The 25,719-nt window shown below is 45.7% G+C and overlaps 3 protein-coding genes across 9 annotated transcripts; 2 read left to right on the top strand and 1 right to left on the bottom strand.

Moving 5' to 3' along the window:
* Positions 1–4,130: 4,130 nt before the first annotated feature.
* On the bottom strand, positions 4,131–10,827 carry kynu (kynureninase). Of its 2 annotated transcripts, XM_049753287.1 has the most exons (16): positions 10,682–10,827; positions 10,455–10,557; positions 7,834–8,009; positions 6,832–7,018; positions 6,579–6,699; positions 6,422–6,504; positions 6,201–6,262; positions 6,054–6,125; positions 5,885–5,959; positions 5,609–5,755; positions 5,441–5,539; positions 5,300–5,373; positions 5,154–5,206; positions 4,838–4,923; positions 4,491–4,721; positions 4,131–4,323 (listed from the first exon to the last, which is right to left on the bottom strand). In XM_049753287.1, the coding sequence occupies exons 4-16, from the start codon at positions 6,998–7,000 to the stop codon at positions 4,204–4,206; spliced, it is 1,392 nt and encodes a 463-aa protein (XP_049609244.1). In that variant the 5' UTR covers positions 7,001–7,018; positions 7,834–8,009; positions 10,455–10,557; positions 10,682–10,827; the 3' UTR covers positions 4,131–4,203. The 2 variants fall into 2 exon arrangements, with proteins under 2 accessions (XP_049609244.1, XP_049609245.1); XM_049753288.2 differs by lacking the exons at positions 7,834–8,009; positions 10,455–10,557; positions 10,682–10,827 and adding an exon at positions 7,545–7,800.
* On the top strand, positions 8,707–22,001 carry si:ch211-246m6.5 (von Willebrand factor D and EGF domain-containing protein). Of its 5 annotated transcripts, XM_049753168.2 has the most exons (33): positions 8,713–9,006; positions 10,635–10,819; positions 10,901–11,129; positions 11,206–11,271; positions 11,341–11,588; positions 12,399–12,488; positions 12,558–12,690; positions 13,010–13,227; positions 13,654–13,727; positions 13,786–14,062; positions 14,154–14,329; positions 14,401–15,224; positions 15,303–15,442; positions 15,583–15,729; positions 15,799–15,903; positions 16,254–16,368; positions 16,742–17,227; positions 17,289–17,426; positions 17,500–17,808; positions 17,926–18,063; positions 18,126–18,211; positions 18,242–18,400; positions 18,474–18,744; positions 18,819–18,914; positions 19,097–19,192; positions 19,253–19,348; positions 19,603–19,698; positions 19,867–19,962; positions 20,035–20,130; positions 20,262–20,357; positions 20,450–20,545; positions 20,958–21,055; positions 21,294–22,001. In XM_049753168.2, exons 1-33 carry the CDS (start codon positions 8,931–8,933, stop codon positions 21,303–21,305), a joined length of 5,568 nt encoding a protein of 1,855 aa, XP_049609125.1. In that variant the 5' UTR covers positions 8,713–8,930; the 3' UTR covers positions 21,306–22,001. The 5 variants fall into 5 exon arrangements, 4 of the variants coding, with proteins under 4 accessions (XP_049609125.1, XP_049609122.1, XP_049609120.1 ...); XM_049753165.2 differs by having other exon boundaries at positions 17,503–17,808; positions 18,126–18,400; XM_049753163.2 differs by having other exon boundaries at positions 8,714–9,006; positions 18,126–18,400.
* A 2,277-nt stretch (positions 22,002–24,278) lies between these two features.
* On the top strand, positions 24,279–25,673 carry si:ch211-246m6.4 (transcription factor 15). 2 transcript variants are annotated; one of them, XM_049753341.2, is made up of 2 exons: positions 24,279–24,773; positions 25,594–25,673. In XM_049753341.2, the coding sequence occupies exons 1-2, from the start codon at positions 24,279–24,281 to the stop codon at positions 25,630–25,632; spliced, it is 534 nt and encodes a 177-aa protein (XP_049609298.1). In that variant the 3' UTR covers positions 25,633–25,673. The 2 variants fall into 2 exon arrangements, with proteins under 2 accessions (XP_049609298.1, XP_049609299.1); XM_049753342.2 differs by having other exon boundaries at positions 25,597–25,673.
* Positions 25,674–25,719: the final 46 nt, after the last annotated feature.

Consider the following 25,719-nt stretch of genomic DNA (forward strand, 5'->3'; position numbering starts at 1 on the left):
AACACTAGCTCTAACCCTAACCCTAGCTCTAACCCTAACTCTAACCCTAACCCCTAACCCTAGCTCTAACCCTAACCCTAACCCTAGCTGTAACCTTAACCCTAGCTCTAACCCTAACCCCAACCCTAGCTCTAACCTTAACCCTAACCCTAGCTCCAACCCTAACCCTAGCCCTAGCTCTAACCCTAGCTCTAACCCTAACCCCAACCCTAGCTCTAACCTAGACCCTAGCTCTAACCCTAACTCTAGCTCTAACCCTAGCCCTAGCTCTAACCCTAACTCTAACCCTAACACTAGCTCTAACCCTAACCCTAGCTCTAACCCTAACTCTAACCCTAACCCCAACCCTAGCTCTAACCTAGACCCTAGCTCTAACCCTAACTCTAGCTCTAACCCTAGCCCTAGCTCTAACCCTAACTCTAACCCTAACACTAGCTCTAACCCTAACCCTAGCTCTAACCCTAACTCTAACCCTAACCCCAACCCTAGCTCTAACCTAGACCCTAGCTCTAACCCTAACTCTAGCTCTAACCCTAGCCCTAGCTCTAACCCTAACTCTAACCCTAACACTAGCTCTAACCCTAACCCTAGCCCTAGCTCTAACCCTAACTCTAACCCTAACCCCTAACCCTAACCCTAGCTCTAACCCTAGCCCTAACCCTAGCTCTAACCCTAACCCCAACCCTAGCTCTAACCTTAACCCTAGCCCTAACCCTAACCCAAGCCCTAGCTCTAACCCTAACCCCTAACCCTAGCTCTAACCCTAACTCTAGCTCTAACCCTAGCCCTAGCTCTAACCCTAGCTCTAACCCTAACTCTAGCTCTAACCCTAGCCCTAGCTCTAAAAAAAAAACTACCGTGTATAAGCGTTTTCATTAAAAAAAAAAAAAAAAAAAAAAACCGTTACCATTTTAAAAAAAAACTACCATACACGGTAGTTTTAGCTCTAACCCAAGCCCTAACCCTAGCTCTAACCCTAACCCTAACCCTAGCTCTAACTCTAACCCTAACCCTAAGCCTAGCTCTAACCCTAACCCTCGCACTAACTCGAACCCGAGCTCTAACCCTAACCCTACCTCGAACCCAGGTCGCTTGGGTGACAGCCCAGAGCACTAACCACTACCCTATGGAAGCCTTGCTCTCAGGCCACGGAACGTGTATGGTTTTATGGAGCAGCTCACAAGAAGACTAGCTCAGTGAAAAATGTTTGTGTCCCAGTGAGATTCGAACCCAGGTCGCTTGGGTGACAGCCCAGAGCACTAACCACTACCCTATGGAAGCCTTGCTCTCAGTCCATGGAACATGTATGGTTTTATGGAGCAGCTCACAAGCAACTAGATCACTGGAGACTCCACAGCAGACTCCATCGTTCTACTGGGTGACTTCAATGCTCACGTGGGCAATGACAGTGAGACCTGGAAGGGCGTGATTGGGAGGTGATTAGACTGGTTAGTGACTCGAACTCTTGCTCGGTAAGAACTTGGTTCGATCCCAGGTGCGAGAAAGTTAACCTTGATGTGCTTTTGTTGTGCAATTAACCCTTTATTTATTTATTCTTTTTTTTTAAACCTTGTGTAGTGTACCTATTGAAGGTGTACCTACACATATTGTCATATAAAGCATGATTAAGCTGATTTTTATGTTTTAATTGGCGAATAAAGAAACAAGGAATAAAACACCAGACAAGTTTGAACATAAATGTTTAAAAGCAAATTTCAAACCAGCAATCTAATGTGAAATTGCAGTAGATATATTGGATAACAATATTTAGGCAGACATAGGTATACACGTTATTTAAAAACTAATATAAATAAATAAGAAAGTGTAGCGAACGATTTGGTGAACGATTCTTTTGAACAAATATTTTGAGTGAACCGATTCTAAAGATTCAGTTCACTGAAAGAACTGGAATACACATCGCTCGTGCAAAAAGTGTAAGCTATTGTAGACTACCGGTCGAAATAGCCCACTGGTTAGTGACTCGGGCTCTTGCTCAGCAAGAGCTTGGTTCGATCCCAGGTACGAGGAAATGCTTTCGTTGTGCAAATAACCCTTTATTTTTTTATTCTCTTTTTTTTCAACCTCGTGTAGTGTACCTACACATATTGTCATATAAAGCAGTTAACCAAATGTCTGATTTTTATGTTTTAATTGGCGAATATAAAAACAAGGAATAAGACAAGTTTTAACATAAATGTATCTTAAAAATAATAACATTTAAAAGCAAATTTCAAACCAGCCATCTAATGTGAAATTGCAGTAGGGATATATTGGATTTAGGCGTATATAGGTATACACGTTATTTGAAAACGACTAGAATCGGTCCTGCTGAGACTCGAACCCGGGTCGCTGGGGTGATAGCCCAGCGCACTAACCACTACCCTATGGAAGCCTTGCTCTCAGGCCATGGAAAATGTATGGTTTTATGGAGCAGCTCACAAGCGACTAGATCAGTGAAGACTCCACAGCAGATGTCATCACAACACGTCGTGTACACGAACACCTAGCCACCTTATTTATGACACTTTCGAAGTACCCAATTATTTAGGCAGATAATTATGGGATATTTTGATACACCACACGAGGTAAAAAAAATAATAAAATAAATAAGAAAGTGTTTATTAAAAATAATAAAAGCAAATTGCAGTAGATGTATTGGATAACAATATTTAGGCGTATATCGGTACACACGTTATTTAAAAACGACTATAAGTGTGATACTACGATACGAGTGTTCACCAGCTCAGTGGCCGAAGAGGAGAGTGTCCGCCCTGAGATTGGGAGGTTGTGGGTTCAAACCCACAGCCGAGTCATACCAGTGACTATAACAATGGTACCCATTTCTTCCCTGCTTGGCACTCAGTGTAAGGGGTTGAAATGGGGCCCCCCCCTGCTGCTCACCATCATTGGGACTTTTGGCACCCAGTCGGCTACTTCAACCTGGCAACCCATTGCCGTCTGCACTCTTTTATACTAATGATGTGCATTCCAGTGTTAAGTGAACTGAATCTTTAGAATATTTATTCTTTTTTTTTCTTACCTTTTTTGTAAAAAACAAGGAATAAAACACCAGACAAGTTTTAACATAAATGTTTATTAAAATAATAACATTAAAAGTACATTTCAAACCAGCAATACAATGTGAAATTGCGGTAGATATATTGGATAACAATATTTAGGCGTATACATGCATACGTTATTTAAAAACCACTATACGTGTTATAAAATCAAGATTACCCAAAGAGAAGCATAATCTCCCCGTTGTTGCATAACGGCGCATCCCTTCGTGCAATAAAGTTAGCCGTTAGCTTGGAGAAAACGCGCATAAAAGTGGTGTTTCAGTGAAAGGTTCTTTCTTTCCTAGGCAAACCGTAAATCTACATTCTGGCTTACATAGTTCACGCGAGGAGGGAGACGCAACACGTTCACTGACTGATCCGTTGGCGCACGGGAAGGAAGGCAGTTCACCCATTGTCTCGTTCGCGAACGGGAAAGTCAGGATTCGTTCCCTCACTCATCCGTTCTTGCGATGAACTGGAAATGCAAATCACTGACTCGTTTACTCACAGATCTGTTCGGTTGGGGAACGGGAAATGCAATTCACAACTCGTTCGTGAACAGGAAGTTACGTCATTTTCTTCTTCGTTTTGTTTTATGGCGAGGTGGCACCAGCTTTAATGGGCATTACCGACACCTACTGGTTGAAGTCATATGAACTGGAAAAAGAACAAATCACTTTAGGAAGTGAAATGATTCGTTTCTTTGAACGAATCGTTCACTCACGAGCCAACACTCGTGTAGGTGTATTATAGAAAGAAATGTGTGAATTACCCGAGCCAATTATTATTTCAAACTTGGTTTTATAACTAGGGTTAGGGTTTCAAACTAGGGTTTCAAACTCGGGTTAGGGTTTCAAACTATGGTTTAGAACTAGGGTTAGTATTTCATACTAGGGTTTAAAACTAGGGTTAGGGTTTCCAACTAGGGTTTTAAACTAGGGTTAGGGTTTCAAGCTAGGGTTTGAATTACCCTCGCTCACAGACATTGCCATGACAATTGAGGGCACCTTCCTGCAGCTCTTCATTTTAAATATGGACATCTACCAAGCAAAGTTTTTAAAAGAAAGTATTAACAAGAAAAACACAGATTTTTTTTTAGGGTTTTTATTTGACTTGCTGATGAAACAGGCTACTTGTTGGCGGCTCACTGGCAGTTGGTGCCTACAGCCGCTCCTAAATTTTCGATGAAGCGATGGACGTCACTAAAGGAGTTGTAGAGTGGCACCGGGGCGATGCGCAACACACTTGGATGACGCATGTCGCACTGGGGGAAGGAGGGAGGGGGGGGGGGGGGGGACATTTGTGCGTTCAATAAAATAAGTTCAACAAATGAATTCAATCAAACAAATGAATATACTAAAAAAAACCGATATTATATTATATTATATATCATTTTCCCCAATTATTGGTGGGCGACTGAAGACAACTCACAGCCACGCCCCTCTTCTCCAGTTCCCGGAAGACTGTGTCAATGGGCACAGAAAAGCTGAGTGATAGCTGGCAGCCTCTCTGTTGCGGGTCCGAAGGCGTGATGATGCGCACATGAGGTCTGCCGGGGTGGGCGGGATCCTCATGGTAGTAGTGGCCAATTAGGTACTCCAAGTAGCCTGTTAGTAGCATGGACTTCTTGCGCAACATCTGCATGCTGGTCATGTTAAACACCTACAATGTGGTCATCATTAGTGATGTTTGTGCATACAAAAAAAAATCTATCCGTGCATCCAGCCTTCATTTACAAGCTCAAAAAATAAATTTCTGTGCCCTCATCGAGGCAGTACCTCCAAACTGGCTTGCAGGGGGCACACGAGGAAAACAGACTGGTTGGATAGTCTGAAGCCTTTCACTCCAGGCTGCAGTTCCAACTCTGCACACACACACACACGCATTTCACAATTGAAAAAAAGTCAAAACTTTAATTTTTGGGGCGTGTAGTTCCCATAAACACCACAAGTTGGGAGTATTGAGATCGGGGACGAAACGTTTACGAATTGATTTCATGACTTTTAAAACAAATACTCCTTGTCTGTCATTTTTACATGTAGTTTCCATGCACACCACAAGGTGGCAGCATTGCAATTGGGGACAAACGTTTACCGTTGTTCATGTCGAAACGAGTTTTTAAGTTATGACCCCACCATCCCGTCAGCCTGCAAGCACAAAACAGATCATTCCACACCAGTCATCATCACTGTGTGGTTATCAGAAAATAATTTGTCTGGGGGGCATCCAAGTGCACTTACGCAGGTTTGACGGTGTGTTGATGTTTCTCATGGACGAACGCTCCTGCAATCCCACCGCAACCTGAATTCAAATACTGAACACGGACACGAACATACAATCTAGTTTCTCGTCATACGCAGCTCGTGTGGATGTGCGGTGACCTTGTAAGAGCACCAACAAGCAAAGTCCACTCCCCAGTCGTGCAGCTTCAGCTCGGCGTTTCCTGCTGCGTGCGCTAGGTCGAAGCCCACCAAGCAGCCCTGGACAACAAACGTTTTGTTTATCTCCAGTGTGTGCACGTGAACCAGATGCAAATTATTCCAACTCACCTGCTTCTGGGCAGCCTTGGTGATGGCAGCCATGTTGAACAGCTGACCGGTGTAGTACTGAACCCCGCTGAGCATCACTAAAGCCACAGAGGAGCCCTCCTTCTCGATCAGGTCCAGGATGTCTTCCGTTCGGAGAGTCTCCTCGTCCTGGAAACCGAGATTTACCTCCCTTTTTCACAAGTTCAGATTTAAATACCAAGATGCCCAGCGCAAAGATTCTTTTCTAATGTTTGTCAACAACAGGTTCTGCTCTGTCTTCTCGTCAACGGGACATACCGGCCTGTGCTTCAGCAGCAACATGCTCTCCTCCGGGTCAAATCCTCGTAGTCGGATCTGAGACTCAACGGCGTACTGTCAAGAGACGGACGGTTTCGTGGCATCACGTCAGGCTGGTGCGACTTGGACGCCGTTCTGAGTCAACGCGCAACCATAAAAGTCACTCAACATGATCCGAAGGGAAGGCTTTGTCTTCCAGGACGATCTTGTGCCGTGCAGCCGTTGGTCGGTAGAAGGAGAGCTGCCAAAGCAAAGTCAGCAAAGTCAGATGTTAGTTTTTTTTTTTTTACAACAACACATTTGTTTGGTTTTGCACCATCAGCAAGTGTAAGTTGACTGTCAAGCCGTTCATCAGCGCCACTTCTTCGGGTTGGGCTCCTAAAAAAAAAAACAACAACATGGCATAATTGTTGAAATGCAGCAAGCAGCCTTTAAACGCCTCTTTCAGAAGATCATAATTATCTATAAAATAAAAACGAGCACCACCCCTGCTTTACCAATCTCAATCGCCACTTCAATGAAATTGCTCAGTGTTACCGACAACTCTTGCCATGAGCGCCTCCAGGTCGTTCTCAGCCCAGGCCCAAGGTCGCGACCCCTCCGTATGGCCGTGCACACCCCTGACAAACACACGCTTTATCAAATCAAGTTTGAATGTTTAACATCACAGTGGCAGAGATGAGAGGCCGCCCACATTTTGGCCCACTTGTCCAGCTCCTCGTCCAAGTACTTCTTGACCGTTTTGGGCTGCAGGCCCAGCGAGTTGCCAACCAGGTAGATGCTGTCTTGGGTGCCGTCGACTAGCGACAGATCCGCTGCGGGTCAAACACAGAACCACAGTTGCTGTCTTGTACCGCTTCCCTGTCTACTAGAATTTTTTTCATGTTGTCAATTTGTATCGGGTCTTTTTTTCGTACAATAAAAATAGAAAAACATTGTCCACTCACAGGTAGGTAAATCTGCAATTTTGGGCACAAAAAACTTCTCCCTGAGGTGTCTTAACTCATCATGGTGGTCTAAGAACGCGGCCACCTGCTCCGAGGTGGGATGGCATCCCAGCAAAGCTGCCACGCGCTCCACAGTTTCTCTGGCGCTCAAACCACTCAGCTGCTCCATCGCTGCTCTTCACTAAGCCTGAGATAAGAATCAGCTTGAAATAAGGCAATGTCGCCGGACTCTCACCTTAAATAACCATTACAGATACTGCGTGGGTGGATGGTTGAAATAAATATTTATGTTCAATATTTGATATTTAAATGTTTCCTGTTTGCCGAAGAACTGCTTTCATGTAAAACTATTCAGTTTATATTTGCGGATCTCGTGATGGCATTTCCAACTCAGAATGATGTCATCATGATGCCAAACTGCTCAATGACCACACCCAGAGGTCAGACGACTGCCTGTCGCTTTTTAAAGCGTACTGTTACTTTAAAACAGTGCATCTCAATTATTTTCTGTGATGCCCCACCTAGGGAGAAGAAAACATGTTGCGCCCCCATGTTTGTACCCTTAATAACATTAAAGAAAAACAAAAAAGAAATAAAAAAAGATCAACTTACAACAAAAAATAACTTTATTAATAACATTGGTTTTTAGTCTGCACTTTTTATCGCCTGCTCTGTACTGTGTGATACCGCCACTGCCGTGGATGTCTACTTACCCTTTAAGTTGTACAGCCAAAAAAAAAGCACGTTGAGAAGGACTGCCTTAGAGTAATATTACTCAGGAATAAGTATAAACTACTCCTTCAAAAAATTACTTGATGGGTGTAGCTATGGTGCTGCTCCTTTTGAATGTTTACAAGTGCAGTGGCAGATTACGTAAACGGTGTCGGTTGCATTGTGGACTTGCAAAGATAAGCTACACCCCTTTCCCATGAACCACATTCCGTTACCTACAAAGTAACCGAGTAATGACTAAATACACGAGACAATAAAGTTGTAACTTACAGTTAAGTTGCAGGTGTTGCTGTACTGTAGGCAGCCAATCATCTAAACCAAAGGCGCTCTTTCACCTTTGACTCTTTCCTTGCAGTTAATTATTGTCATGACCTCAAACATGCTTCTTGGTAACCTTTCCTTGTTGACTGCAGTGCTTCTTGTCAATCAAGGTCTTCGCGGATATTCTAGACAAATCTATTCCAGTGATGAAGAAAATATAAACGTCATATTCAAGTCGGCTACAATTAGCATGCTTATCCAAATAAAAACATTTTTCCTATACAGTCAAATCGGTGACCTCCTCTCTCCCGTGTAAGCAATTTTATCATTTGAGAATTCTCAAATGTCCGCACGATGGCAGCAAAACATCTCATATAGTGACGCTTTAAGGTCACGTTCACTACCAAAGTGTTTAATTATACGTAGCTATTAATTTAACCCCTCAAGTAATAGTACAAGCTGAAATGTACTTAAATATAAAAATAAAAGTTTTTACTGTCAATCATAAACAATAGCTGTTCAAAGGCGACATTTCTGTCTAAACGACATGTTTTGAAACAAGACCAGATGTCACCATAGCCGTGAAAAAAATGTGCCGTGAGAAAGTCTCACGTTTGCAGTTTTACTGGAGCCGGGGGAACACCTGCTTATCTTCTCAGCTCTGTGATTTTTTTTTTTCTATCTCCGCGCGGCACCTGATGTTTAGCTCCGTATCAGTGATGGGAAGTAACCAGGAGCCAGAGTAAACTTTTAAGCAAGTCAAGTTTGACAGACTCCGAAGAAAGTTTCTATACTTTACTGAATGAAATATGTTGAGCGTTGTGCAAACTATGGTTGTCCCATTTCGTTGCACGAATCATCCAACCTTTCTCCTCGTTGAAGGATCTGCTGAGGACTGTTTTGTGACGGGGGTCCTCCTCCACGCTCCTGGTTGCCTCCTCCCCTCTCGCCCACTACTCGCACATGAGGCAAAGCGCCACAGTCTGCGAAAAAATCTGCGCAACCTTCTGGACACTGATCGCTTTGAGCAACTTTTGCGCAAAAACCTCCGATGGAACCGCGCGTCTGAATGACGCCTATTGTTTAATTTCCTCACGCACGCAGCCATGAAGAGTCCAGGAAACAGTTTGAGATTTGATTTGTTCATGCTGTTTCTTGCAGCGCAGGCATTTGCGCAACAAGGTGAGTGGATCCTCTATTCTATCACGGGTGACCTTTGATAAAAGACGGACTATGCTAACCTTCACACAAGTGAACCCACACTACTTGCACTGAGGTCAGGCGAGTGTTATCACTGTACCAATTTAGTTGTGTGACTCTTGTGCGTGGTTCACAAACTGCAATCCGGGGACAACCTGGGGGTCCCTATGCCATAACTTGGAGGTCAGGTAAAATAATTTGCAGTCCAATTTCTCGCATGTCAAATGAGTTTTACTCAGTGGAATTACTTCATATATTGTACACTTTCTGTAAATCCTATAAACTTAATATAATTTCTCAAATATCAATGTATAGAAAACAATTATTATATTTATTATTATTATATTTTATTTGATTTTATTATATTTGATTATATTATAATTATATATTTATTATATATTTATTATGAGAAGAATCCCTTAGCTCACTGCTAACATTTTTAAGGTCCCATTTTGTTTTTGAAGGAGGGACATATCTTGCATGTTGTTTTTAGGGAATGGCAAATATGCGGCGGGCAGCTAAAAAGCAGTTGGCAGGCCATAAACAACCTCCGGCCATATTTTGGACATCCCTTCTTTAAACGCACGAGAAATAGCATCATTCTTGTTTTCTTTTCTTTTTTTTATCTGCTCTGTTGTTCATGACCACCATCGGGACTCGCATAGCCAGCCATCTCGCTCATAGCGTTTTTCTCCTGTGAGACATCAAAGCTTGCAGTCGTAAAGTTTACCGTCAGTCAGGCCCTGTAAAGTTAGTTGAACGTTTCTAGACCATCTTAAACCGTCTAAGTGTTCCCGGCCCGTGTCTGCGTGCTGAGTGATGGCCCCTCTGGGCGGGAACAACTACAATTGTGCTATGAGGCCACGCTCCCCCGATAATCTCCTTGTGGTCTAAGTAACGCAAGGAGCACATCTGGGCAGCCGGGCCCCCCAAACTCGCACTCCCTGCCCTCCTCTACTCCACAGGGTGCCCCCCCGCCACTGAGACTCTGTAAACTCATTAAGCCCCCGATTGAAGCAGTTTAGTCGGGAGCCAAAGTCTCAAGCATTGTCTCCCATTTGAGATGTCTGTTTGTATGACCTTTGACCTCCTAGCAAGTCAATGGTGAGGCAAACATCAGCTTTTAAGAGGCTGTTTAGGTTAGTAATAAATAACATAAATAGCCCCCAGTCAAGCCCCTCCAATCCCCCAGTGCTTGTTTTGCTCCAACAGGGAAGGTAACGAGTTTTTTTTTCCCAAGACAGGGGAAAGAACATCCTGTTCTTTTTGTTTAGATTACAAAGCCGACTGGCTTCTGACTCGCACAGGTGGTGGCGGACAGGAATGGAGCGTTCTACAAAAGACTCCCATGCAGAAAGATGAACACACAAAAAAAGTGTTCCCGCCTTCAACTGTCCATTTTTGTGAGAAAAAAAATCTCAGTATCTCACCTGTAATGTTTAGGGCTGAGAATTTTTCGTTTCTGACATCAGCACACTTTGAGGAGTTAATAGTGAGCATCATGGTGACTTTTATGATCTGAGACTTTCTCACCTGTAGGAAAACATCAGTGGCGGCAGTCAAATCAATACAAAACTGAACTAAGAATAATTTCGTGTCTATCTCCTCAGCGCCTGAGTGTTTCTCAGGGGGCCATCGTACATTGCGGAACCCTTACCGGAGCGTCGACTTTGACTCCACCGAAATCCAGAACACGGCCATCCAGGACCTGGTCTGTGACCACTTGCTGGCACCGGGCTGGTACCGATTCAAGATCAATAACAAGCCGGCCGAGATGCCGACCAGCTGCGTGGAGGCATGTCTGAGTTGCTGCGTCTCCTGTTGAGTAAAAGTCACAAGTCCCAACGCCATTGTTACTTTTTGCTCTTTTGTGCAGATGAATCATTGCGGGACGCAGGCGCCTGTGTGGCTGTCGCTGAAGGGCAAGTCCCTGCCGGCGCCCAACGAAGTCCTCCACTTGTCCGCCTGTGCCACCTGGCAGTTCTTCCGCGGTAGCACCAAAGACTGCTGCCTCTTCCGTATCCCCATTACCATCCGCAACTGTGGCGACTTCCTGCTCTACTACCTGCAGCCCACTCAAGGATGCATGGGGTACTGCGCCCAAGGTGTGGGCCTCTGCTTTGTAGTCCCGTCGGGCCACTTCGGCCACACGTGGGTAACCCCAAACTCTCTGCTGTCCAGTCGCTTCTACTTTGGCGCCCGGATTCTGCCCGTCGGGCGAGGTGGAGGTCAACGGTCGGTGCAAAGGTGAGCGATGGTGACCCGTTGCGTTGTCAAACACACGTGCGGCCGCTCTAATCGTCGGCTCGCCGACAGCCACATCGCCGACAGCCACGTCACCGTCGCTGATGTCTCGACCCCTCATCAACTCGGAGCTCATCGGCCGCGGCGTCTACTTGAGGTGCTCCTTCGTCCCGCCGCCTTCCAGTCACTCGCTCGGCTTCCACGTGGTCTGGGCACGGCATATCGGCCAGAGCATGAAGGCCGAAATCCACCGGGAGTCCACATTGAAGACCTTCTCGCTGGTGGAGATGGACGGCGCTCACTTCAGACTAGGAGAGACGGTAATACTTGCCAGATGTTGGCGGATGACGTTGACCCCCCACAGCCAGGGTTGAACCTTCGCACTGGGGAGGTTGTAGCAGATGCTGCGGCTTAGCTATGCTCTCCTCACTCAATTTGAGTGCCACACAGGACAGCAAGTCACACCCAAAATCTGGACCAAAAAAGTACCATATTTTCCGGACTATAAATCAATTGCGACTTATAGTCCGGAAAAGACGGTAAATTATTTCTCAGAGAAGCTGTGATGGAGCCATTTTTCAAGGTAGCTACGGCCGATGTATAAATACTCGATTGATAAATGAAGACTGTCAGGTGGGTTCCGCAGTAAACATTAAAGTATTGCCAGACTTGCCACGCGCAAGGTGGTAATCTTCTTGTCAGTCTACGGAAAACGAGCAGTGACACGTTTTGCTGGTGTCACCATTGCCTCCCTGGAGGAGCAGGAAACATCTCTTAGCATTACGTTCACTGTTGATAAGCACATGATCATGTGTTTATCGCTTCATTTCCTGGAGCGATTACTCGTCACCAGCAAATATGAAGACGTGACACAGAAGTGAGTTCATCCTCGCAGCTGTGGACCGCCGGCTCGCCATATTTGGGCTCTGGGGTGGGTGGGATTAGTCGTGTCTGGAACATGCTCCAGTGGGCCTTGATTGGGGAACAGGGTCCAAGGTCAGTTTAATCTTGTCACTTGGCTGTTGGGAAACTGTCTTGATAGATGACAAACACATTGTCAGGTCCCAGGGAGGGAAAAAAAGTGCATGTGAGACCTCACAAGACAAAGATTGTTGACGTTTGTCTTGCAGTTCTTGTGCAGCGTGTCCACATTCCGAGTCAACGTCAACCACAGTCGATCCTCTCCCAGGGAGAGTGAGGCTTTCTACGCCGGGCTGAAGGTGATCAGGCCATCTGGTTAGAATTGACGGCAGAAAGGTAGCTAAGCTCAGTCTGCTTCTTCTCTCAAGTTTTCTGTGGAGTCGCTTCACATAGCGGAGAACGGCGAGGAGCACGAGGTCAGAGTCCACAGCACTGTGCCGCTCCCCTGTTATGACCTCAACCAGTGCGGAGTCCCCCTGATGCTGAGTGTGCACGACCCAGGTGAGATTACAATTAAAAGGTAAATACAACTGAACTGAGTTATTCTTTCACAAACCAACAGAGGGAGCCCACATACCACTAATTGAAGATTATTCATTTAGATCATAGGTGTCAAACTCAAGGCCTGGGGACCAGATACGGCCCGTCACATCATTTTATGTGGCCCACGAAGGCCAGATGAGATTTGGATAGATCTATCGTTTCTTAGCTATTGTTTATAATGCTTGTATATAATGCTAATTGTATGCTAAAATGCTAAAAGTGACCCTCCCCCCTCATCCCCGGAACAACCTCACCTTCTTCGTGCTTGCGTCCGCAGATGGCCTCGGACACGAGGTGTCCAATGTGGCGCTGTCTGCCTGCCAGGTGCAGCTCCGGCCGACCGCCTGCAGGGAAGGAAGCTGCGGCCAGGCGTCGTTCTTCATCACCGCCGTCACCGACTTCACGCGCGATGGAAACCGGATCAGTTTGATCAGCTCCCTGCCCCAAAACAGCACCTGGCCACTATGGAAGAGCTACATTCCAGCACCGCTCAAAGTGAGTTATTATTCAAGTTTGGTACGTGAAATATTGAATTCTGGTCGCCCTGGACAGCTGTGGAGACACTTGAGGGTTTTTGAAGGGCCTCCAAAATACTTTGAGGAGGTCCTTGAGAAATGCTGTGGGATCACTGAAGATCACAAAGTCGACTCAATTTCATGTGTAATTAGACTCCAACTAAATTAAACAGCAGTATTCTTTGTTTATATAGACACAAGCTATAAAGTGCTTCATGAGACTTTTCCAGAGCTAAAGTCTGGTATGATCTTCTTACATAATCATTATGTTTGGATTTGGCATCTCGTTGCTCTTGAGACAACTTCTCCATCTGTCTTTCATAAAAAAATAACATCAAAGCCAGGGGTCAAGATGTCATGGGGCAAACCCCCTCTTGTCTTTGTTCTCCTTCTCCTACTTCTCCAGGTCACAGTTCAGGATGTTCCCACCTCCATCTGCTACTCACTGACAGACCCACATGTCATCACGCTGGATGGCAGGTATTTGAAGGACACAGAGACGTTATCAAAAGATCCATTCAGCAGCTTTCTCTCACAGGCACTACGACAACCACCAGACGGGCACCTTTGTGCTGTACCGCAGCCTGGCCAGGGATTTTGAGGTCCACGCTCGGCAGTGGAATTGCGGGAGCCTGCATCATGCCTGTGGCTGTGGCGTGGCAGCACGGGAGGGGAATGAGGTCACCGTCGTTGACATGTGCAATGGCCAAAGACAGGAAACGAGGCCAAAGGTCACCGTGAAAGTCCCTGGTGGGGAGCGCAGCAATGGCCGCCGTGTCCGTGTGTTGGAATCTCATCAGGGGAAGAAAGTCACTGTAGGTATCTTTGGTTTCATGGTCTTAATTAAGGTCGTCACCCGGGTTGTCCTATAATGAGTCACGTTGGCTTCTGCCACTCCCCTTGCAGATTATCTTCCCCTCCGGGGCCTTTATTCGAGCCGACGTTGACGACTGGGGGATGAGCTTGTCCGTCCGGGCGCCGGGTGTTGACTACGGCAACACGCAAGGGCTCTGCGGCACCTTTGACGGCAATATCAACAATGACATCCATGATGACTTGCATTCGTTCATAGAGCACTGGAGGTGAGTCACATGATTATTTACCGTCGCTGTGTTTTGGGGGTTTGACTCACACAGGTACATGTTTGGCTTAGGATAGCTCCCGGTGAGAGTTTATTTGACAAAACGCCCCAGGATTCGAGGCAAGAAGAAAGGAGACCTTTCTGTAGGTGCCAGAAAGGGTACCAGTCTGAAAAAAAGCATACATCTTCTCAAATCCCTCCGTCTGACTGTCACGCAGAAGACAATGTGGATTATACATCTGTGTTTCCCTCACTGGACACCACGATGGAATATGTCAAGCATCTTGAAAGAGAGCAAATCAGCCCCAACGTCTCATCCGGTCATTCATGGAAGGGGCGGGCCCATCATTTCAACGTCCGCAACGAGTTCAGCGATGACCGTTTGCTATCTAACGACAGATTCAGGAGACAGTCAATGTCGGCATCTCAAAGCATCAGCCAGGCTGACCTGGAGCATCTCGCCTACTTTTTCCCAGAGGATCACCTCGTAAAAGCTCCGCTACAAGTCCAACTCGGGTGGCCCACGTCGAGCGGCCTGACCTCCAGCAAAGCACTGGAGCTGTGCCACGTAACTTTGTCCAACTCTTGGGTCGGCACCGTCTGCCGTGGGCTGCTGGGCCGTCGCCTTGAAGAAGCTGTGAATCTCTGCATCCTGGACCTACAATTAAAGGATAACCTAGGCTGGGATGAGGCAATGCTACCCTACCTGACCAACGAGTGCGAGCGGCTGTTGCTGGAGAACCGGGCCCAGAGAGACCACGAGACGCTGGGTCACCCTGATGAGGTCCTGACAGCGCTACGCTGCCCCAATTTCTGCTACGGCAACGGAGAGTGCACAGAATTTGGCTGCCAGTGTCACCCGAGCTTCAGTTCTTACGACTGCAGCAAAACCGTCGGTGAGTGTCTTCCATCCCCATACTTGGAATTGAATGTCCTTTATTGACAGAAATTCCTATCTCTGCTTCTCATTGGAGAAGAGCAGCCAGTAGAGCTACTTAACCTGGAAAACGGTGGCCTCTGCGACCTCAGAACATTTGACTGTCGGAAAGTACGGGTCTTTGGTCTGGGCTTTATCGAATCACCTAACCTGAGCTGCCACTCCACCAGACTGAAGGTGAGTGACCTTTGGGTTCCACAGCTTCATTGCTATCATCGTGAACTCAAATTGATGGAAACACATCGGATCAGGGTTTACTGTTCCAGGCTGAGGCACTGTCAAAACATGGAAATCATATTCACATCTTGTCTCTCCAGTATGTGAATGGCGCTTGGCTTCCAGGGGAAAAACAGAAAACGAAAGCCACTTTCCTTAGCTCCAAAGCTTTGGACTGTGGCATCCCCTCGTTGAGCAATGCAGACTTTATGATGGATGACAAATCGTACGCACGTTGGGAGATCAGGGTAAGACTGCTTTATACCCATACTTTGTCCTGTATGCCGTTTTAACCGTTCCCCATCTCCTCTCCTCAGGTGACCAACGATGGCTCCCAATACAGCCTAGCCAAGGTGCTGACGATCTACGACGGGATCTGTCAGGAGTGCGCAGGATCTCGCTCTGGGATGTGTCGATTAAAGGTAATTTACATCGAGCCATGCCATTATCTCTCAGTCTCGTAAATTGTCGTGGCGGACGATAACCAGGGGTTTACTGATGACCAAAAAAGACATCGTTTGCCCTTTCCCAACACATAGCAGCTGCCAGAGAGAGCAGGCCAGGCAGGCAGGCAGATGGGCAGTCATGGATTCATCTAGGTGCAGGCCAGGCAGGCAGTCATGGCTTCATTACTGTTTGTTGTGTGGGTTGTTGTCATTGGAGGTTTTACAGAATAAGGTCACAAAAGGTCGCCCCTACCCAAGCTCGTCGCAAGCTGCAAAACAAAAATGTAGCTTTTGATGGCCTTTTTTTATGTGAATGTCTTTGGCAGGAGCGGACGTGTAACATTGACGGAATGTGCTTTGCAGAAGGAGACTCCAATCCAGGAAGTCCGTGCCTTCTCTGTGACCCGGACACCTCAAAATTTACCTGGTCAATCAACCAAGGTACAGTGTTCAACAATTTAGACTGTTGGTATTTTAACATGAAACATTGAACACACATGGTTTTGCGGGCCACGTACAATGATGCGGCGGGCCAGATCTGGCCCCCGGGCCTTGAGTTTGACACCTGTGTGCGAGAGTCACTCGCTGCTTCCGCTGCTTAAAGACAGACAACAGGAGATCTTACTGTGAGGTCAGCCCCACTGGGAGCCTCAATTAGAAGATGAAAGAGGCCCAGGTTTAGCTTTCCAGGCGTGCACCTGTTGTTTAACCACCACAGGACGTAAACGCCATGCTTGATCATGCTAACACTTACCAACACTGACAGAGTCTGAAAAAAAAATGGATAGAACTCTTAGATATTTTTTTTTCCCAGTCAACCGGCCGCCCACCTTCCATCGACCTCAGGGTGAGCTGCGTACATTCGCCGGAGAGAACTTTGTCTTCCAGTTGGCTGCATCAGACCCTGAAGGGTCAGCCCTGCTCTTTGAGCTGGTCAGCGGACCAAATGGTGCCATCCTCTCACCAGCTGGGCTCCTTATTTGGAGGGTCCCATCAACATTCAAAGAGGAGTTGACTCAGTCAACCTTTCACTTCACACTATCAGATGAGTGCAATGCCCAAAGCACCTTGGCGGTTCAGGTCCATGTGGTGCCGTGCGGATGTCAGAACGGAGGCACGTGTGCAACTGATTTCAGCTTCCCCGCTGGGAGTGGAAAGTATCTTTGCGTATGTTCTGATGGGAAACAGGGCGACCTCTGCCACGAAGATGTCGATCAATGTTTATCGTCACCTTGCGCCGAAGGAACGTGCATTGGCACTGATGGTGGCTTCAGGTGCAGTTGTCCCGAAGGGCTGACAGGTACCAGTTCCATTCTGGGGTCAGTGTGGTGTGGTTTACTTGAACTTGCATCTTTCTGCAGGTGCAACGTGCCGGGAAGATATAGACGAGTGTGAGCGGACGCCTTGTTTTCCTGGAGTCCACTGCCTTAACAGTTATGGTTCCTACAACTGTGGTCCTTGTCCCCAAGGCATGCAGGGAAATGGTACACAATGCACTGGTAAGAATGTTTAGAATCTCACAAGCTTTGGACCCATAAGTTGCTCAAAACGTAATCAGTTTCATTCATAAAGCAGACATGAGGCCGCCCACCATCACTCCCACATTGGCGCCAAGAACTGTTATCCACGAGGTTAAAGAAGTCCTGATGCAGAAGCTAACTTCACCTCACCCAAGCGTCCAGTTTACCAAGATGGTGCCGCGAGCAGAAGCTTTTGGGCTGCCACAGGCTCAACCCACAACCCGGAGGAGACCTTCAGGAATCAGCCCAAATTCTGGCTTGGAAATTGATACATCCGGTGGCGGAATCGCACGTGACCCTGTCGAGGTTGGGCCGCCGAAGAAAAGCAGTGTGATGCAGAACTCGGGAAAGCCAGCTTCAGGTGAGGAACAAGGGGTTTGATTTGCTGGCCTCTGGTGAAGGTGTGTCAAACAGAAGGCCCGGAGGCACTTAAGGGAGCTTTGGTCTCTCGCTATTTTGTTTTCTCTACCCGTCACAGCAACGTGCAGCAGCAGGCCTTGCTTCCCCGGGGTCCAATGCATTAATCGACGACCTCCGCACATTGGCTACGTTTGTGGCCGATGCCCGCCCGGCCTTCACGGCAACGGACGGATCTGCATGAAGAGCGCCGAGGCGGGTAAGGAAGAAGAACACAGTTGGATCCCAGAGGACTCAATGCTATCATCTGTGCTTCCTCAGCGTTCAATCACCTTTCACATCAGCAGCAGACAGCAGGCCAAAGAACCCGATCCAGCCTCCACTTAACCGCCTTGCCTTCCAGAGATAGCATCAAACGCTGGTCTGTCACTAGTGACACCAAACTACGTCAGGCTTTGCTTGTAGGAAGAGAAGGTGGTACCGGAAGGAGGGAGGTGGACACCGTTGACGTCAGAGCAACGAGTGCTTTTTCTAACGCTGCCACTCACAGAAGCAACGTCACACCCTCCAAGGGTTTTGGGGTCACAAGCCCAAAAGTGAGTCTCATCTGGATGAAAGCTTCACATTATTCCTCCACTCAACGATCTTCTGTTTCTGCTCATGTCGTAGCTGTCCCAACAAGCAACTCCACCATCTCCTCGCCAAATCACTCAGTCTGGCCTGGCGACAAAACCCAGACAGACAGCGACTACCCAGACCAAGCCCTGGACGAGACTTGCACGGCCTCTCAAGACAACACTTGGATCGTTGCCTGAGTTCATGGCACCTTGCCCTGAGCAGCCATGTTTTCCTGGTGTCCGGTGCAATACAACATCAGACGGCGGTTCCCGCTGTGGCCGCTGTCCCGTCGGTTTTACCGGGGACGGCAAGATGTGTCGAGGTGGCTTTGAGCTTATTAATTATTTAATTGATTAGCCCTTCTGTTTTAATTGTCCTCTGCTCATGTGATCCAAGCTGTTTGCAAGCACACGTGCGGACGGAACATGGAGTGTGCTGCTCCCAACACATGTCTCTGCAAGGCTGGTTATGCTGGTTCAGATTGTCAAACCGGTAAATGACTAGTTGCCTTTGAATATTCCAGCTTGAACTTTCCTCAAATTGTCACATTTGAGGCAACCAAACCAAAGCACGTGTTCAGCAAATTGAAACTCACTCACAGCAGAAAAAATTAAATGTTCTGTAAAATTGGTAAACCAAAACATTAATACCTAAAACAATATTTTTTTTCTTAGCAATTTGTGAACCACAGTGCACGAATGGGGGGACATGCGTGGCTCCAGGGGTTTGTCAGTGTCCTGACGGCTTTCATGGAGAGATTTGTCAAGAAGGTAAAGATTGATTTCATCATCAGGGCCCCACAGAACCTCCTGACCCATGAATGTGCGTAGCTGTGTGCAGGCTACCATGTGAAAACGGAGGCACGTGCACAGGATTGCAGACATGCTCGTGTCCGTACGGTTTTGTTGGCCCGCGATGTGAGACCCGTGAGTTTGCGGCCAGTGGAGCTTCTCTTTGTTACTTGGATAGATGTTGCGAGCGGTATAGTGGTAATTTGACTTATGAGTGCTTGAGTATTTTGAGATAAGAGTGGCCTTTGGATAAATATTTTATGTTGTGTGGTGGGCTGTAACCGATTGATGGAGTTTGAATTAATATCTGTGGGAAATATTAATTTGGTATATGAATAAATTGAGTTACGTTTCAACAAATTAAACTTTCTTTGTGCTGTCGGTCGCAGTGGTTTGCAGCCGCCACTGTCACAATGGCGGCCGCTGTGTCTCTCCAGACGAGTGTAGCTGTCAGCCTGGTTGGAGCGGACCTTCCTGTGAGACTGGTGAGCTTGAAAATTTGCTTACCTTGTTGTATTAGACTGGGTGCAAAACGGTTGAAAATTTCAACATTGCCGAAACATGTATGGCGAGGCACCCCTCAAGCCTTTTTATTTGCCACAAATGAAAATCTTACCGTCCAATGTCTCCATGCTGATGTCGGCTTTCTTTAGCTCTTTGCGGTCCGGTCTGCCTGAACGGCGGTTTATGCGTCCGGCCCGACAGCTGCGAGTGTCCTGGCGGTTTCTACGGTACCCGGTGTCAAAACGGTACGTGGCATCGGGACGACACGTGTTCCTCTGCTTTGGCTGCACTGATGCCATCCCACTTTCCGTTTGCAGCCATTTGCACACCACCCTGCAAGAATGGCGGTCTGTGCATGAGGAACAACGTCTGTTGGTGCCTGCAGGGCTACACCGGAAGACGCTGCGAACAAAGTGAGTGACTGAAATGATTAACCAAAAAACAAAAAAATACATCTTACTTGTGTTATTTTCTTTTTTTAAGTACAGAAACAAGGAATTTGTACCTGCTTGCTTCCCAAAATCGTCTCTCTCCGTTTCCTCAGGCGTATGCGAGCACATGTGCATAAATGGCGGCCGCTGCGTTGGTCCCGATGTTTGTGACTGTCCATCAGGTTGGCAAGGAAAAAGATGTGAAAAACGTAAGAAGTGATGTGTGTGCGTGCGTGATTCGTGCCATTTGTACATGCATGGTGAATCTATCAGTGTTTTTTTTTTTTTTTTGTCCTCACAGCCCGTTGCGAGCAAAAGTGTCTAAACGGGGGCGAGTGCGTGGGGCCAAACGCCTGCCACTGCCCACCGGGGTGGCATGGAATGTTATGCCATGTTCGTGAGTATCACTAATAACAAGCACTTTAATTAAATTTTTAATACGATTTTAAATAAGGGTCATTAATGAACGGCACAGAATTGCTGAACAACAAATCATCATTAATTGCAGGAAGACATTTTGTGCATTTATTTTAGTGATGTGAAAACGGTGCTTCAAATGTGCTTCATGAACCAGCGGTTGCATTTTCTGATTCCTCTACATGGCACTGACAGTTTAAAGAAAGGGATCTATGAAATGATGCCATCCAGAGGCCTCAATAGACATTACAGCTAATTCACGAATCATTTTGAAGCTTCGCTATTCATTAGCTCAGAAATAGCAATCACAAAACCTTTTTTTGATAAAACAAGTTCATTCAAAATGTTAATGAGGTGCTATAATATTTGTGCACGTGTGTACCATCCCTCAGCTCATTGTCAACAAAAATGTTTGTACGGCAGCCGCTGTGTGAGGCCCAACGTGTGCGTATGTCGCAGCGGATTATCAGGTGCTCTTTGCTCAAGGAAGGTAAGAGAAATTTAGATGTTCTAATTTCTTGGGTCTTGTTAAAATGGCTAACTTCATATAGCCACACTTGCCATTTTGGCAATCAGCCTAACTGACCTGAACTGACACCATGATGAAAAAGAAAAGGTTTGCATTTTATAAAGCAAGTACAAAGAAATTTTGAAGCATTTTCAGTGTTTTCCGATAAAACAATATCTACCAAAGTGTATATATATAGAGTTTTTTTTTTTTTTTCCAGCTTTCCATCTAGATTTTGGTGAATACGCGGTGTCAGCAAATCTTTATCCTGGGCTGTTTCCAAGTGACAATCTGAAGAGGACAACTTGTGCTCCTCATAAAATAGGGGCTTCCCTCCCAATAAGGCAGCTACTCCCTTGCTTGCTCAAAAAGGCTGGAATGACGTTGGATTCTGCCCACCCAAAAGGAAAATACGATTCCTAACAACATCACCTTTTTTAATAATATTTAATTTAAAAGGGTCAGTATACATTTCATTGTTTTCCATTTATTTATTTGTTGTTGGCATCACAGTTGTGTATATATCTTAATCCAGTCGAAGGTATGATAGCTTTGTGTAAAATCAAAATTAAGAATAACAAATAAATGCTTTAAATGTCAATATTTGGATGTGGAATTTGGGAGTTGTTAGTAGTGTATAGAATGAAACAAAATTTTAATGAAATACATACGACAAATGAAAAATGTGAGAAATAAATATTTTGCTGTACTTTCAATCTTCTGTACTATTTTTCGTTTAATTGCTGTAATGCACTTGGTGTTAACATGCGATTAGCATAAATCTAATTTTGCTGCATTTCATGTATTTGCTATTTCAAGGAGGACCTAAAACGCTAAAAAGTGTATAGAATGAAAGAAAATTTTACTGAAATACATAACGACAAATATAAAAATGTGAGAAATAAATATTTTTGCTGTGGTCTTTCAATTTCCTGTACTATTTTTTTGTTTAATTGCTGTGATGCTCTTGGTGTTAACATGCTATTGGCAAAAATGTCATTTAGCTGCATTTCATGTATTTGCTAATTCAAGGAAGACCTAAAAAATATTTGTGCTCTTTGTGATTAGTACGGCGTGCCGACTCTGCAGTGCAGCAGCAGCAAAGAAAGCTTTTGACTTTGCTGGTCAGGTTCGAGGCCAGCAGGTCTCAAGGAAATAAGGATTAAAAGCTTAATGAGGCCACATTAGCTCTGCACCACTTCCACGGTGATGTCCAGTCAAGGATGAAGGCTAAGGACATTGCTCGTTCCTTTCAAAAATAATCATGCCGTATGAGTACACTTGTTGCGTCACTTGCCTTTTTATTGGCATTTTAGGCCGAAGGTTTCATTCTACCTGCTCCTGCCACCTGGTGGCGAAAAATGTTTCAACAACAACCGACAGGTATTTTAAAGAAATTTGACATTTTCAAGACACATGGGATATTGTGGTCAATAAATAAAATAATAGACTCCCTATATTAAGTGGAAAATAAAGTTTATTTTAGCCTTTTTGTTCATATATTGCCAGCTATATATATAATATACAATATATTGCCATATATTGTCGAAAAAAGGTAGGTTGCACAAAATGCCGCCAATTCAAATTCCAGGCCCGCCTCCATTATTGCTAATTGATGTGACTATTTCTGTTAATTTGTGCATTGGGGGGGTTATATGTTCAACTCTGCCCTCTAGAGGTTTTTCCTGGCGTTGCAATGATTCTTTTTTTTTTTTAAGAACTCTCACACATCACATCTGTCATCAACTGCTTTTGTATTCCTTGTCACCTGTTAGTACACACCCAATTTGTCTGTTAGCTGTGTGCAATGTGTAAAATAAAATCTCATCTAGATTGTGAATCACATCCACAAGTGAATTAGCTGGATATAAAAGACTACATTTAAATCTTTTGATCTCAGTCTTGAATGTGTGCCAGTCTTCAGTAAAAATAAAAGAATATCAAATAAAGGACTTTTTCTTGTGCAATTTTGCACCTCCATTTTCAGCACCACTTAGCGGTTTATTTCCCCTTATCCTGCAGATTTGACTCAAATCAGCTAAAAGGTAGCAGGATTCATCCATGGATATTTTTATCCTTTCCAAAGATGGCACGACGCAAGGTGGCGAAGGGGAGGGCTGTGGCTGTGCCTCACAGTGGCCACTGACAAGCCAAGTCCACCTGGACTACTCACTCAGAAGGAGTCCCGCAGCTTGATACATAACTTGAAGGCCGTGGAAGACTGACACATTTGTTGACTGAAGACACAACGGTTTCATACAAGCCAATCCGTGTCAAAATCGGTAAAAAAATTAGTTCCAAAGAATTTATCGGAGCCATACATAGTTCCCTAAGTACAAGTAAAAGCAACATACCTCTACTGACAAAGATGGTTGTGTCGAATGCAGCCGACATCCTCCAACCAACTGGACACAAGTTCTTGACAGCATCAAAGTCCTCCCAAAAAGAGCAACTCCTTTTTACGATCACGTATGTTGTGATAGCTCACTTTGAGAAACAACTGGCTTTATTTTCGACCAGTCTGGTTTGGAAAGTTTATCTGTGAGGTCTGTGTCTTCCTGTCATCTATCTTTCTCTCCAACCAACTTAATTGTTTTTAACATACCTGGTATGAACACGTGTTCTATGAAGGACCCTTTGCACAAAACTAGAAGTAAGCAGACTGATGATCAATAATGATAACAACTTCGCTGGTGTTTTCCTTTTGTGTGCAATTCCTTAAAAATGGCAGCTGGAAACTGAGCATTGTGGGTAAATCGGGCAAATCGAGCAAAAAAAAAAAAAAAAAAAAGAACTCCATGTAAGGTAGCAGCATGTACCGCTCTACTACTGGTGGCCGCCCATTTTGACAAAATAAGTAGAAAGCAGGTTCAAATAAAAAATATGTCATCTGAAAAGTACCTGCAACCAGTCTCGGAAGGCCTACGTTTATTTCTCACATCTTACAGTAAAACAGGTGCGTGTCAACACACACACACGCGCGCGCGCACACACAAGCACACACAAGCACACACACCTGTCTTCCCTTCTCCGCCGAGAGCTGGCGACCCAGAAAACAGCCGTCATTGAGTAGAAATGCTATGCTGATCCGGAGCGGACCCTCGCTCGGTCACCGGATCAGGAGCAGCTGCTCGGCCACTCGGTTCTATTTTCACCCTGAGGATAAAGTGATGTGCACGCTGCGTTCACACGTCAGGCTGCCAGGATGAAGTCCACGAACAGCGAACCCACCGACGGCTTCGCTTCCGACCCAGACGAGTGGGACAGCGAGAGCGATGGCTCGGATAGCAAGTCTACCGGTGCCTGCAGCCCACGCCGCGGGGAAGAGCCGGAACCGGCCACGCGGAGGAAAAGGCGGAGACGCGGTAGAGAGGCGCCGCGTCTGCCTGGTGTGAGTAAACAGAGGCAGGCGGCCAATGCGCGTGAGCGCGATAGGACGCACAGCGTCAACACGGCCTTCAGCACCCTGCGCACGCTCATCCCCACCGAGCCTGCCGACAGGAAGCTCTCCAAGGTGGAGACGCTGCGTCTGGCCTGCAGCTACATCTCACACCTCGCTAACGTGTTAATGCTGGGGGAGGAAAGCCGCGACGGGCAACCGTGCCTTCGCAACCAGGACGTCGCGCACGGCCCCGTGCAGTGGAGCGCGCCGCCGCTGCGGGCAATCTGCACCTTTTGTCTCAGCAACCAGAGGAAGCAGGTCAGTCATGGTGGGACGACCCACCTCGGAGGACGCGCGCACTAAAGAAATTGCTTTTTTTGAAAGGGAAGGGGGGCGCGCTACTTACCCGCACTTGACGCTTATTACCAGAAAAATTGGTTGGAAGTATAAAGTGCACAAGAATCAAATGTCAGTAGCCTACCCGTTTTGATAAATTGCCACAACGGAAAAAAAGTTTTTTTAACCCAAGATTACACCGGCCCGCAAATATATTTTTAAAAAACCCACACACACACATATTGTAAGATATTCATTTTTTAATACCATAACATTACAAGAAAAAACACGGTTGGCATCCCCTCTCAAATAAAATATAAACTAACCTGGACCTAACAAAAAGCTGTACATAAAATATGCATGAGAGTAAGTAACAATACAATCAGAAAAAAAATCGGAATAACATACAGCAGAATGTTGTAATTAAAATTTATGAGCTCCATTAAGATTGGCAATTAGCAAACAGGAAGTAGTTTTGTTCCTTCTTGTTGCATCAAGCAGTTAGTAGAGGAGTCAAATTGTCTCCAATGGCGCCAGAATTATAATTCCAAACATAAAATGGTGGATCTTAAATTGGCAATAAACACACACGTTAAGTATTTATGTTGACAGTCAAAATAATTCCTTTCAAGGGAATATTTTGCATCAAGTTGTGTGATGTCTGTGCAAGTGCATTCATGTCACCGCTTTCCCTTTTTCCTAAGACCCAAGAATGTTCGTTGTCATCTTTTCAACATTTGATTGAAGTAAGTTCTTCTGTTTTTTTACATAATTACAAATGACTTTGATTTTTTTGTCTCAGCAGCTGAGAGACGGCGGGAAGCGTTCAACTAAAGTGTAAAGCCTCGGACGCACATGGAGCAGTCGCACAAGTTTACATTTGTACATATTAACTATATTTATTAACTACATTTAGAAATGTTAGGAA

The sequence above is a fragment of the Syngnathus scovelli genome, chromosome 2, assembly GCF_024217435.2.
Source record: "Syngnathus scovelli strain Florida chromosome 2, RoL_Ssco_1.2, whole genome shotgun sequence".
Classification (NCBI taxonomy): Eukaryota; Metazoa; Chordata; class Actinopteri; order Syngnathiformes; family Syngnathidae; genus Syngnathus; species Syngnathus scovelli.